This window comes from Camponotus vicinus, unplaced genomic scaffold, assembly GCF_025532165.1.
Source record: "Camponotus vicinus isolate PSW18456_S1 unplaced genomic scaffold, iyCamVici1.0 SCAF_4, whole genome shotgun sequence".
NCBI classification, from domain to species: domain Eukaryota; kingdom Metazoa; phylum Arthropoda; class Insecta; order Hymenoptera; family Formicidae; genus Camponotus; species Camponotus vicinus.
In genome coordinates, this window is record NW_028141976.1 from 18,847,563 (window position 1) to 18,859,649 (window position 12,087).

The 12,087-nt window shown below is 29.5% G+C and overlaps 2 protein-coding genes across 10 annotated transcripts; one reads left to right on the forward strand and one right to left on the reverse strand.

Moving 5' to 3' along the window:
* Window positions 1-358: 358 nt before the first annotated feature.
* Window positions 359-5,238, forward strand: LOC145969664 (uncharacterized). Of its 4 annotated transcripts, none has more exons than XM_083095778.1 (12): window positions 360-487; window positions 845-1,157; window positions 1,233-1,419; window positions 1,516-1,695; window positions 1,769-1,999; window positions 2,074-2,161; window positions 2,268-2,661; window positions 2,737-2,867; window positions 3,023-3,270; window positions 3,333-3,361; window positions 3,476-3,645; window positions 3,736-5,238. In XM_083095778.1, exons 1-11 carry the CDS (start codon window positions 469-471, stop codon window positions 3,621-3,623), a joined length of 1,968 nt encoding a protein of 655 aa, XP_082951904.1. In that variant the 5' UTR covers window positions 360-468; the 3' UTR covers window positions 3,624-3,645; window positions 3,736-5,238. The 4 variants fall into 4 exon arrangements, with proteins under 4 accessions (XP_082951907.1, XP_082951904.1, XP_082951906.1 ...); XM_083095780.1 differs by having other exon boundaries at window positions 1,233-1,410; XM_083095777.1 differs by having other exon boundaries at window positions 1,233-1,695; window positions 3,736-5,237.
* Window positions 4,706-11,711, reverse strand: LOC145969665 (uncharacterized). 6 transcript variants are annotated; one of them, XM_083095787.1, is made up of 7 exons: window positions 11,565-11,711; window positions 10,598-10,932; window positions 10,121-10,342; window positions 9,941-9,991; window positions 9,797-9,858; window positions 9,381-9,656; window positions 4,706-9,315 (listed from the first exon to the last, which is right to left on the reverse strand). In XM_083095787.1, the coding sequence occupies exons 2-7, from the start codon at window positions 10,746-10,748 to the stop codon at window positions 8,581-8,583; spliced, it is 1,497 nt and encodes a 498-aa protein (XP_082951913.1). In that variant the 5' UTR covers window positions 10,749-10,932; window positions 11,565-11,711; the 3' UTR covers window positions 4,706-8,580. The 6 variants fall into 6 exon arrangements, with proteins under 6 accessions (XP_082951913.1, XP_082951912.1, XP_082951911.1 ...); XM_083095786.1 differs by having other exon boundaries at window positions 4,706-9,291; window positions 9,797-9,991; window positions 10,098-10,342; XM_083095785.1 differs by having other exon boundaries at window positions 4,706-9,303; window positions 9,797-9,991; window positions 10,098-10,342.
* Window positions 11,712-12,087: the final 376 nt, after the last annotated feature.

Sequence of the window (12,087 nt, forward strand, 5' to 3'; positions counted from 1 at the left end):
TCCGGCTCGTGCTCCGCACGATAGAATCTAATTAAAATGATCTACTTATATAGAACAGTTGTGTATTTTAGTTAATCGATACAATCTCTTCTTAGAGAAATGCAATTTCCTTCTTAAAAATATAAGTATATCTATTTTGAACAATGGAAGATGATCATGATTTTTTAAAGAGAAATATCAAATAAAGGAAATAAAGGAGGAATTTTACATAAACGTATATCTTTTTATCTAATTTTGTATTTTCATTCAGTTACTTATTTTTTCTTGCACACTATGTATATTAACGTATTTTATTTTTAATCGTTTTACAAATGAGTCATGTATATTGCATTTGTCAGTTGTTTCCAATAATACAAGCTGCTTCAATTATTTCACCTTATTTTGACTCGAATTGGAGTTTTGATAAAATATCCAAGGTTGTTGTACATTTGGCGTTCTCTTTTTAATTTAAATCTGATTATTATAAACATGGATAATTTTAAGCAACGTAAGTAATATAATTTTTTAATATATAATTAATCTTCATGGAATTAGAAATAAATAATAGGTGCATATAGATTGTGGCTGTCAATTTCATTTATTAATATAATCCTATTTTCCTAATCTTATTTATCTTATAATCCTATTTATTTACGTTTACTTATTTACACGATATTAAAATTAAAAATAAAAATGTTAAATAAATTTAATAAATATACATATATAAAAATGCTTTTTTAAAATTAATTAAAACAATAACAAAATTATTGAAGTAAAATTATATAAAGTATAGAATTTAATTAAAATTAAATTTTAATTTTTAACGTAATATGAAAATTAATCAGGATATTTTTATAAATTGCAGAGAGCACGAACAATATTAACACCTTTGGAGCAATAGATATTTCATCATTGTATTCAGCTTTAAAGCATGATTATAAGGGAAGCAATATTGCGAATATAATAACGCAATTATTACACATATATCAACCGAAAGATGGTATTATCGCATACGAATGTGTGTTAAGAAAAGTTCAAGATTTACTAGAAGACTGTAATTTTAGAAAAAAACAATTATTGCTTTCAATAATACCTATTCCAAATAATGTGCCATATCACACGATCAAAGAAGTTTTTTATACAACTACAGGTTTTATCAAACTTAATCTACAGGAAAAGTGAGCATTCTCTTTTTTTTTTACGCTATATTCTGACATTATTTTTCATACAGTTTTATATTTCATTATCAATAGCAATACGTTCCAAAATATATTTGACGTAAAAAATATGGACGGAATAATGGACAATGATATTTCATCAAAACAAAATTTTTTATATAATAACAATCCGTCAAATTTTAAGTCATCACTTTCCGAAGCATTCCCTTTCCGAGGTTTCCCCGAGAACGAAATTTCTACGATTCATAGTCGTGTAAAAAGCGTAAATTATTTGTACAAAACCATAGAATGCGATTTTTCTCGTCCAGAAGTTCTAGCTGATGTCAGTCCAAATTCTGCATCGTATATTAATCGGCAGGCTGATTCATTGAGACATCGATTAAGTAACAATCCAAAGAATTGGCTAGACAAAAATAATAGATATCAGATGTCATTTTATCAACAATATCTGCTTAATAAGAAATATAATATACCCACTAAAATTAGTACCACTAATGAATCAAATCTTTGGCATTCATCATCTCAGAAGTTATATCAGGTTTGTAATAAAAAAATGAATAAAAAAATAAGTGAGATAAACGAACCGATATAAGGATTTCTAATAATTATAGGATACATGTTCTATAAAGACATATAAAGATAGTGAGATAGAGGAATCGTGGCAAGATAAGATTCCACGACAATTTAATAATGTTGAATATAAAAAAAGTGAAGATAATAATGTATTCGATAAAAATGAAAAATTTGATGTTTCGCAAATGATAATTAATATTGACCAAAGTGAAACAATTAAAGATAATACAGATGTGTATTGGAACGAAGATCAGAATATTATTCTAGATGTATTAAAAATAAAATTTGGAATCTTACATTAGCTTTTTTTTCAGAAATAACTAAATTCATTAAATTTTCACAGACGGACGATCTTTTGGCAACAGTACGCGATAAGCTTAAAACAAGCTTAAAGAATTTTTTAAAACGAGCGCAAGAAGGAACTTTTATTGGTGATATCTCATTATTTCATTTATTTATATATTACATATATCCTAGATTAATTCTAGATAAGGTACAAAATTATAAAAAAGTAATTTTTCGTGTACGTATGTACAGAAATGTCGGCCTTTCCACGCATCATATCGCATCCGCAGTCGAGCTCCTTAAATTTCGTATGTTTTACGTCGAAAGGCCAGAAATCTGGAATGCCACTTAAAGTTTCAAAGCAAGATTTTACATCCAATGTCTTAAATAATGACAGCAATAGCTGCTTATTTTTAAGTCATCAGAACACGAATATTAATTTGAGAAAGAATCAAAAAGAATCGGATGAAAAAACGAAACAAAAAGCGTTTACTTTCGTTAGTGGATTGCAAACCAAATATAATTCTCAAGAACTCAATAAAGCGACTAAACCGCAATCACAACAAAATAATCTAGATAACGTTATGGAAAAAAAATTAATTACACTTGAATACAAAGAAAATAATCCAAAGGAATCAATGCACGGGTAAATATGTAATTATCATTGTATTTAACGATTTAATCGTACGATAATGTTAATAATAAATGATTTTTAATTCAGATATAAAGTAGTAGAATCAAAATCAAACGATGTAAATCCAAAGAGCAATTTTCAAGCCCATTCAATGTCTCAACTAGCTGCGTACAAAAAACATTATTACGAAACATTATTGAGTGTTCAGAGAGCTAAAGGTTCATTGAAATTATACTTTAATATCATATTACATATATTTTGTTAAGCAAACCTTCAAATATGACTCACTGATACCTCGCATGTAAAATATAATAAATCATAATTGGTGAGATATGTGATAACATTAAATGTGCTTACTTCGATTTTCTTACAGTTGCAGTCACGAATTCTTTAGCATCTTCCTCGGATCATTTAACGGGTTACGATGATCCATATTATTCGAATTACATAGATCAGCAGCAACATCTATTTCATCAACAGCGTCATTTCATGACGAGACCGCAATTTTTTATGTATCCGACCGAGCTATCCGGATTATCAAACGTGCATAGTGATCAATACAGTTGGGCGAAATCAGTCTATAAGTATTTATTACTGAAGCAATTAAGACTTCAACAGCAGGCAAGATGTAAAAATATAAGTAATTATTTCAAAACATTTACTCACCATATATATCTTTACAGACTTCGCCCCTGTATGCCCGAAATCGAAAGTAAGTCATTTATATATGTTCAATAACTGATATATATTTAAAACATGATTCCCCTTCCTTATAATTGATATTGAAATCGTAAAGGTGACATTTTATGTTTCTTCATTCTTCAAGTAGTTGGATTCATCGCTATATCGGATCCGTATATCCCTATTCCTTTACGTCAGACGAAAGTGTTCAAACAAAGCACTTCGTATGCCGTAAGAATTTGGAAGACGTAGTTGGAAAATTGAAGGAGATTGAACGTAACGTCAACAATTGAACGATTTTTCTCCTGCATTAAAGTGAGAAATTCTGTTAAGCAGCACTTATAAAGTTACATACATTATCATACACAAATAACATAATTTTATAATTCCTGTTCATTCTTGTAGGGCATTTTTAAATATCAAGATAAAGGATTATACAATAGTATCAGTAAGAATGTTAAAAAATTCACATAATCATAGATTGATAAAATATTAAGATAAATATAAGTACATATATAAGCTCGACATGGATTTATCGCTTTTGTAAATGTTCATATTTTACTTCATATTTGCTTTGCTTTTGTATTGAAAATAATTATTATGTGTTATGTATTAATTATAAAAAGATTATCGGGTATAGTGATTTATATGTACACATCTTTCGTTGGATATCTTGATTTTTTTATAAGATGTGAATTTCTTATAAGGTTCAATCGCGCAACAATTCTGATAATTTTGTTTATATTTTAGATTGATGATTGCGTGACATAATAGTTTTTTTTTCAATGATATACATAGAACATAATTTTATATTTTTAGCTATTGCCAATTGAACCATATTTAACGCGCATATTAATGAATGTACATTATATTCTGCTTGAGTAATATTACACAAAGTTCACTCTAATGACTAGATGATTTGTGATATATCCTTAAATAACACAGTCACACGCACAATTCCGCACAATCAATAGTGTATATAATATTCTTCTTCTCTTAGGAGTTACTCCTAAATGTATAAAATAACTTTTAAAAGAATACGTGATAATGCTAACTTAGATGTTACGTGATTCATCGATCATTTATTGTCCAGATCATTCGCTATCAGCGCGACAAAATCACCAAGATGCTTCATCGCATCATTCTTGGTAATCTGTCAAACCGTATTCATTCTCAGATCTTTGCTCAAGACATTCAATTCACGATTCACCTAATAATTCTACAATTAATGTGTCGCTACAATTTTATGTTTTTTTTAAATATTGGCAGCATCACATTATGCACTCACATGTAAACTAAATATATAAATATACAATGACGCTATCATACCCGTGCGAATATATTTATATAATTATTCTAGAACACATTCGAAATATTCAAATAAGATGAACATTTTTATTCCAAACATATAACATATTATGCCTGTTATTTGCTGAGAAATTAGGCCAATTAAATTATCCTGCTAGAAAAATTAAAGCGAAAATTATCAGAAATTTATTTTCTGAAATTAAAATCTTAATATAGAAATCATAAAGGAATACATTTTTTAAATAATTAAGATGTCTATTTTATACAATGATTTTCTGTCGATTCCTTTTAGCTCGCCTGATGTAAGATGTCAGGTCATGTACAGACTTAGATTGTCATACTATCACTATAGGTCATTGTCAATCGAGCCTAGTATATAAAAAGAATTTGCGCTTATTGATCATAATTGAAATTTATTGCCTGAATAATAATTTATTCAAATTCTGAGAAAACAGTGCATCATATATCATCAGCATGCTGCTATTTATTAATTTTCTTCGTTGAAGCAAATAATTATTGTAAATAGTAACAATTTGATTTCTATCATAGTAATAATGATGACTTTAATCCAGATAATTAGTTTTTTGTTGATATTATTTGATAACAAACCAAATATTTTCTTGATTTTTGTTTAAAAATTAATATTTAAAATATTTTATAAATAAAAATATGAAGCAAAATAAAATAATATCGTGATCAAAATATCGTAAATTGAATTTTTTTAGTAATTAAGTTATATTTATGAAATATTAATTAAAAATAGCATTGTATATCAAAAAGCATGAAAAAATTTTATAAAATATAGACTTATTCTTATTGAATAGTGTATATATTATAATTATAACATAGCTCTTACATGAAATATACATTTATATTAAAAATTAGGATTACTTCAAATTAAATAATTGTGCATATTTGCGTTATAATTTAATAATTATCGCTAATCCATTTGGATTTACCTAGAATTTATTAACTAATATATGAATGATAAATCAAAATGTTGTAATGTTGTAATGCAAAAAATGACGAGAATAAGTAACAAAAGAGATTTCTTTGGTGCATAAAAAATTTTTCATGCTGATCTTGTAGAGATATTACATTGCTATGTATGTCGAATTAAAATTCGAATATGATGAATTATGATCCAAAAATTACAAAACCGTGGATATAAAGTCATTGAAAGAAAGAATGGATTCAATCGATATATACTACGTTCAAAGAGCGTTATATTTCTCCTGGCAGTGTCTGTACATTTTTTAAACTCAAAGATAATTGCCTTATAATGTCAAGTGACATTTTAGTTTATTCGATTAGTTAATCTAAAGTGACATTATTAAGTTTGAGATATATTCACACTTTCAAACGTATCCCAGCATATCGACAATGGGCCACAGAAAAGTTACATATTACTCTTATTGTGCCCAACAAAACACGAGTTATAACACTCGATATTTGCCACAACGAAGCTGCTGTATTACATGCTATTTTTCTTTATAAACCTATATGAACACGCATTTCTCTTACACTATTAATTGATTTAAGGTCATCAAAATTCAATAAATGTGTGATTTGTGTGCCTGTTTGCTACGTTTGTGTTTACATTCGTAGTGTTGTATCAAAAGACAAAATAGTTGCTTTAGTAGTAGCTCTAATAAAGATTAATTAATATGTTTGTGTTTATTCAATCGTATGATAGATCATGATAGACCGAATAAAAGAAAAACGAGGTATCAGAGAGAAATTCGTTTTGAGAATGTTACATATTAAAAGGGATTCAATAGCACGAGCAATTAAAGAATAAGCGCTTAATAGTTCTTCTAAGATGAATTGTACTTCTAATACGATATGTATGTACTAAAAAATACCTTGCTCTTTAAATTGTTGAATTATTAAGAAGATAGTTGTACAAAAAAATGACTAGAGTTTGATTCTAGAGTTTCTTATTAAAGCGGAAACATAATACATAATACTGCTCGTCTAGTAATTTTAAAGCTATATAAAATGCCTAGAGATAGTGCATATGTTTCTGTATAGGAATAGGGACGGACTATCTTTTTTTAAAATTTGACTAAATGCAAAATCTATGTTTTCTGCATTATTTGAAAAAAAAATTATGTATTTTAGATATAATATTCAATTTATTAAAATTTAATAAAGAATGTAAACAACCAGAATGTAGTCGATATTGTTTCTCAAAATTAATATTATTTAATTTGAAAATATTATAAGCATTTGCTGTAGGTAAAAATTAAGCATAATCATTTTTTAAGTCCGTCCTTGTGCAAGAATGATACAATATAATGAACACACTTCAGAGTTTACGAGCCAATTAGAATGATACAATGAATAATCAAATAATTCCATGCATACTATTCTATTCATAGGGAGAAATAGCAGATGCTAAACAGATCTTCCAGTGCAAACAATATCAAGTTCTAAAATGTTATCATTGTATTATTTGAAAATTTTTAAAACAGACTTATTTGTAAAATCTTTTTTAATATATTATAAGAATTAAAAATTCTATAAGGCCATTATGTGAAGTATATATATAAAAGTATTGTCATTAGAACAAAATAAAATATTATCATGTGATTTTAAATGCTGTGCTACTACGTATCTTTGTATCTTTAATATGAGAAATAAAATTTTTAATTGCAGAATATAGAAAATTCTGCATGATTTCATGCAAGATTATTTTCTTTGTTAGTAGTTTCATTAAATGTATCATTTTTAAATTTCATACTTTTATCAACTAATTCTTTTACATTTTCTGTATATCTTATTTTTATATTTTCTGTTATCTTGCTCATAACATTTTTGTATGCATTTTATAATATTTAAATATATAAGCAATTTGATTTTCTTAAACAATATTAAACAATTGAGTTGAAATAAATATGTAAATGTGTTTATAATTATTTAAACATTTGTGATTATACATGAAAATTTAAAAATAAACAAATTACAATTTGTATTTTTGTATGTAAGATTGACAGAAAGATCGGTCTAGTTGCATTTTACTCTGTATGTATATATATAATTTTTTTAAAAAATTCAATGTATATATTTTCAATTTTCAAAGGAATATATGATTTCTGTTCAAAAGTATTAAACTTTTTCAGTATGCATGGAAAACTAAAACATATTGGCATTAAAATACAATAAAAATGATTGATTCTAAATATATATATATATATATATATATATATATATATATATATATATATCTGTGTTACATGCTATATAGATGCTTATACTTAAAATCCCATTAAAACTTACTTAAATTTATTATTTGGTACATGATTGGAATGAAGTGGCATTATTTGCTTATCAAAGTTGGGCAGTCTGGTTTTGTGTCATGCAAAATGTCGAAATCCGAACTAAAAAAAAATTTATCGTCTTGGCAGCAAAATGTACAAGGCAGCAATGACTTTATACAGGATCTTAAATCTTTGGACACGATAATTTCGTCCTGTAAAATTCGATAACAACAAACTTGATAAACCCTACAGTAAGTATGGGCTATGGTCTTTTTCACCTGTTGCATGTATGAAGTGTAACAATTATATATATATGTATGTATATCTTATGTTTACATTTTTTAAATCACATCCGGTTCTATGCACAGTTGAAAACACAGATGGAACATGTAAAACCAAGGTACTGTGTTCTTCAGTCTCACTGTGCATTATTTAATATAGAGAATACAAAATATGTGTTGAAGTCAGGCAAATTTATATGCAAACAAGAGATAAGTATAAGATTTAAATTATGTATCAAGTAACACTTTAAGGTTGCAGTCTAATAAAATATTCAACGTAAAGTATATCATGTACTTGTTTTATAAAAAATTTCGTCACAAATTGTTCACAGAAACTGCTTGATTGAACAAGTTTATTTTTTACCTAAAGTGTGTGTGCTTCGTATTTCACAAGACGATCAGGCAAAGCTATAAGGATCGATAGTTTTGCTAGAGCAAGGTTGAACATCATCTGGTGGTGGGCGCCACTGTCCGGACCACATGGCGTTACGAATAATCACATTCGCGTCAGTAGCTTCTTCTCTGCCGCTGTTAGATGTACATTCCGCCTCCCAGTTTCGAAGGCCATTCCGAGTCACTTGATTGATAGATCTAGTTTCGTTCATGTCACAACAATTCTGTGTATCATTATTCACTGGCATTTGCTTAGTTTTATTTCTAATTTGCGTAGTGCCACTATTTCTACGTTCAGCGTCGGACCACGAGCGAGGTTGATCCACTGTAGATTGTAGAGGTAATTTTCGCGGCACTCGTCTAGTCTTAGCCTCCTCCGCGGTAACGCGACTAGCGTCGATCTTACTACTACCTGGTGCGTTTCCGTCACCGGTTGAACTACTATCACCTTCTTTCCTTCGTCTTCTCCGTCTCCTTTCAATCTCGGAGTCCTCTCGTTGAGTATCCTCTCGATGAATGTTCTCGTTATTCGTATGTGTTTCTAAAATATGTTGCTTGGCCGAAGCCCAATGGTCCTTTTTGTTGGCGCCTTGTTTAAGTCTTTCATGATTACCGCGATGACCGCCGTTACTCGTGTTCGTGTCACTGTCCGTATTGCGTTTCTTCGATTGTTGATTTTTCACGGTCCACGAGGCGGGTCTCTTAGGACTACATTCCTTCAAAGTGACCTGCATTTTAGGCTACGTTTATACTGTGATTAATAAATGATATTTGTGCCATAAAATAGACAGATTTATACATTTACCCCGGAGGAGGAAGAATTATCAACAGGTTTGTAGAGTTGTGTTGGTGTATGACTACGAGAATCTTGACTTTTACAACTTGATCCGTTCCGACAATGTATCCACGAAAGTAAAAATGCTAAGAGAGCGCATGAAAGTCCTACTACTGCTGCAGCAGTTAGTTGGGAACGTGTGCGTCTCGGTACCCAGCCTCCGCTATGGTATTCCCATACTGTACATGCTAGTAATGCACTACTTGCAGCATATGACAAGCCTATGCCAGTGAATACTATAGCATTCTATAAAAAAAAAATAATAGATTCTATTACATATGTGTAATAATATCAACACTGCAATTGTTAATATTTAAATATAATTATAAATATAACTGATATTATATTTCTGAATTATGCATTTATTGCAACTAAATACTATTTACCAGCTTAGCCCAATTTAAAGGAAGGATGTAAATGACGTGCGAGATATCAAGGAAGAGAAGAGCTGCAGTGACCAAGAAACAGAAAACAGCTACAAAGATCATGAATCGTAAACGATCTGCTAAAGGCAGCATAAAAAGGCTGACCTTGGCAGTACCAGAACTGCATAATGTTGCCAAACAAGCTGCAGAGGATATCTATAAAGGATCATTAATACTATGTTTAAAACAATTGTACTAATTTAATTATAATATTTTTCCAGTTTATAATTTTAAATATATGAATAAATAATTTTATACTTACAAGTAATAAGAGTCTAACAACACCTGTAGCTGTTTTAAGATGTCCTTGTATGTCACAATAAATAACCACATGGCTTGCACGGGACCAAGCCAGAGCATTGGATGAAGAGCCAGGCCTGTGATCACTATTACCATAGTGACCATGATAATTAGCATGTGAATCCCAAGAATGGACTGTTGAATGGACTCCTGGCGAATCCAGCTCCGATGATTGGGAGCTGATTCGCCCCCCTGTCCTACTGCCTGCTATTGATACAATATTGAAACTATTGTACAAAGTCATATGTGTAATTATATAATCATGACTTTAAGTAAGAAAGATAATGCAGGCAGTTAGTCAGAGTTTTAACAACTACGTGTCATTTTAATGTTTTAGAAAGTGACCATAGAGTAATTATTAAATCAGCATTATAATTTTAAGAAACTTGGCAATATTACATACATAAATTTTCAAAAATAATATATGAGCATTAATTAATATTGAAATTATTTAATACATACCAATCTCGAAGTCCTGAATGTCCTCGGGTCTAGAATATATGGCAGGTGGTGGTTCTAAGTCGCGTATTTCTTCTAGGAGAAGCACTTCTATTTCCTCGGCTGCGTATAAATCGGAGACCGAGCGAATAGGATAATGCCGAGTCTCGCTCATTACTCAAGTGCGCTCGCTCATTTACTCCTTCCTGCCTGCTATCGTACTTTTCTACTTGACCTGTCAGCGACCAGCATGCATCTAATCGATTCGATGACAGGTCCATCTGTCTACCGGCCATTGCCTGTTCATATTGCATGCCATTTCTACCTTTGCAGGTAACGATATTCCTCCGCCTTCAGGCCTGCAGAAAGAAAGAAAAACAAGTTTATATAGTAATATTGAATAAGCAGATTAAAATTTATATAATGAATATAATGAGAGAAAAAGAGAAGATTTTATATCTTTAAATATATTTTAAGATGCAAGTCTCTTTTTATTTAACTAATTAAATTTTTCTACATTAAAATATAATTTTATACAAGTTAATACAAATAATATTTAAATTTCTTATTGTTAAAAAAATGTATATCTTTTTATTGTTAAGCTCGACAAATTGATGAGCATCAAATCTTGTAAACAAACATATAATTAGTATTACATATTAACAAACATATATTTATTTAACACAAACAAGACTGTCTCACGTCACGTCGATGCATTTGGCATACGCGAAGTTTAAGCGTAAATGAGCAATGATGGTTGGTTTGATCTCCCATGAATAAAATTTCAATTTAACGCGAACAACTCGATTATTGATTAACGTAAAAAATATTTCGAGTTTTTAATGACAAATCGCGTTTTTTCTTCATTGAATCGTTCTGTCGCTCCAGATCCACATGTGGTTGTCAGATTCTCATTCTGGCGATATCTTAAATGAATGCCACCGCGTTGAGAGAATCGCGTGCTGTCCCAGAGAGATTCGCGAATACCTACCTCGAATTTACGCTCGTCGATCGCAACGTGTAGATCACATTTTTCCGAGATTTTTCATGATGAGCTCATTGACCGTCCAATGGATAGCCGCCATTGCCTTTTTGCTGTTTTTGTCCATGATCTGCGTCCATCACAACGACCTAGAAACAACAGATGGGGCAACTTGTCTCTCTTTATTCATTGGCCGAACGGTAAAAAGTGATCATGAATCATTTGGCACGGAAGAATCATCAGGAAGATCGTTCTCGCTCCTAATTATTCTTCTATCAATAATTTCGACATAATAATTATAATTTCATTTTTTATTCATAATATGAAATTACGATGTGCAATTTACGTACATATGTAATATATAATTTAGGATATAAATTCACAGATTTATATATATATATATACATATACAGAAGTATAAAAATATATATTTCTATATAATAATTATTTTTATATTATATAATTTTTTCATAAATTTAAATTTGTATTCCGCAGACTTCCATATATTATATATAACATATGAGAGGTCTGC

Coding starts and splice junctions, on each gene's coding strand:
- LOC145969665 (XM_083095782.1), bottom strand. CDS start 10,748: ATGAGCGAGACTCGGCATTATCCTATTCGCTCGGTCTCCGATTTATAC. Junction 10,343..10,597: donor CATTCAGGACTTCGAGATTG/GTATGTATTAAA, acceptor TTGTATCAATAG/CAGGCAGTAGGACAGGGGGG. Junction 9,657..9,796: donor CTTTAAATTGGGCTAAGCTG/GTAAATAGTATT, acceptor TTTTTTTTATAG/AATGCTATAGTATTCACTGG.
- LOC145969664 (XM_083095777.1), top strand. Junction 2,662..2,736: donor CCAAAGGAATCAATGCACGG/GTAAATATGTAA, acceptor TTTTTAATTCAG/ATATAAAGTAGTAGAATCAA. Junction 3,271..3,332: donor AATTAAGACTTCAACAGCAG/GCAAGATGTAAA, acceptor ATATCTTTACAG/ACTTCGCCCCTGTATGCCCG.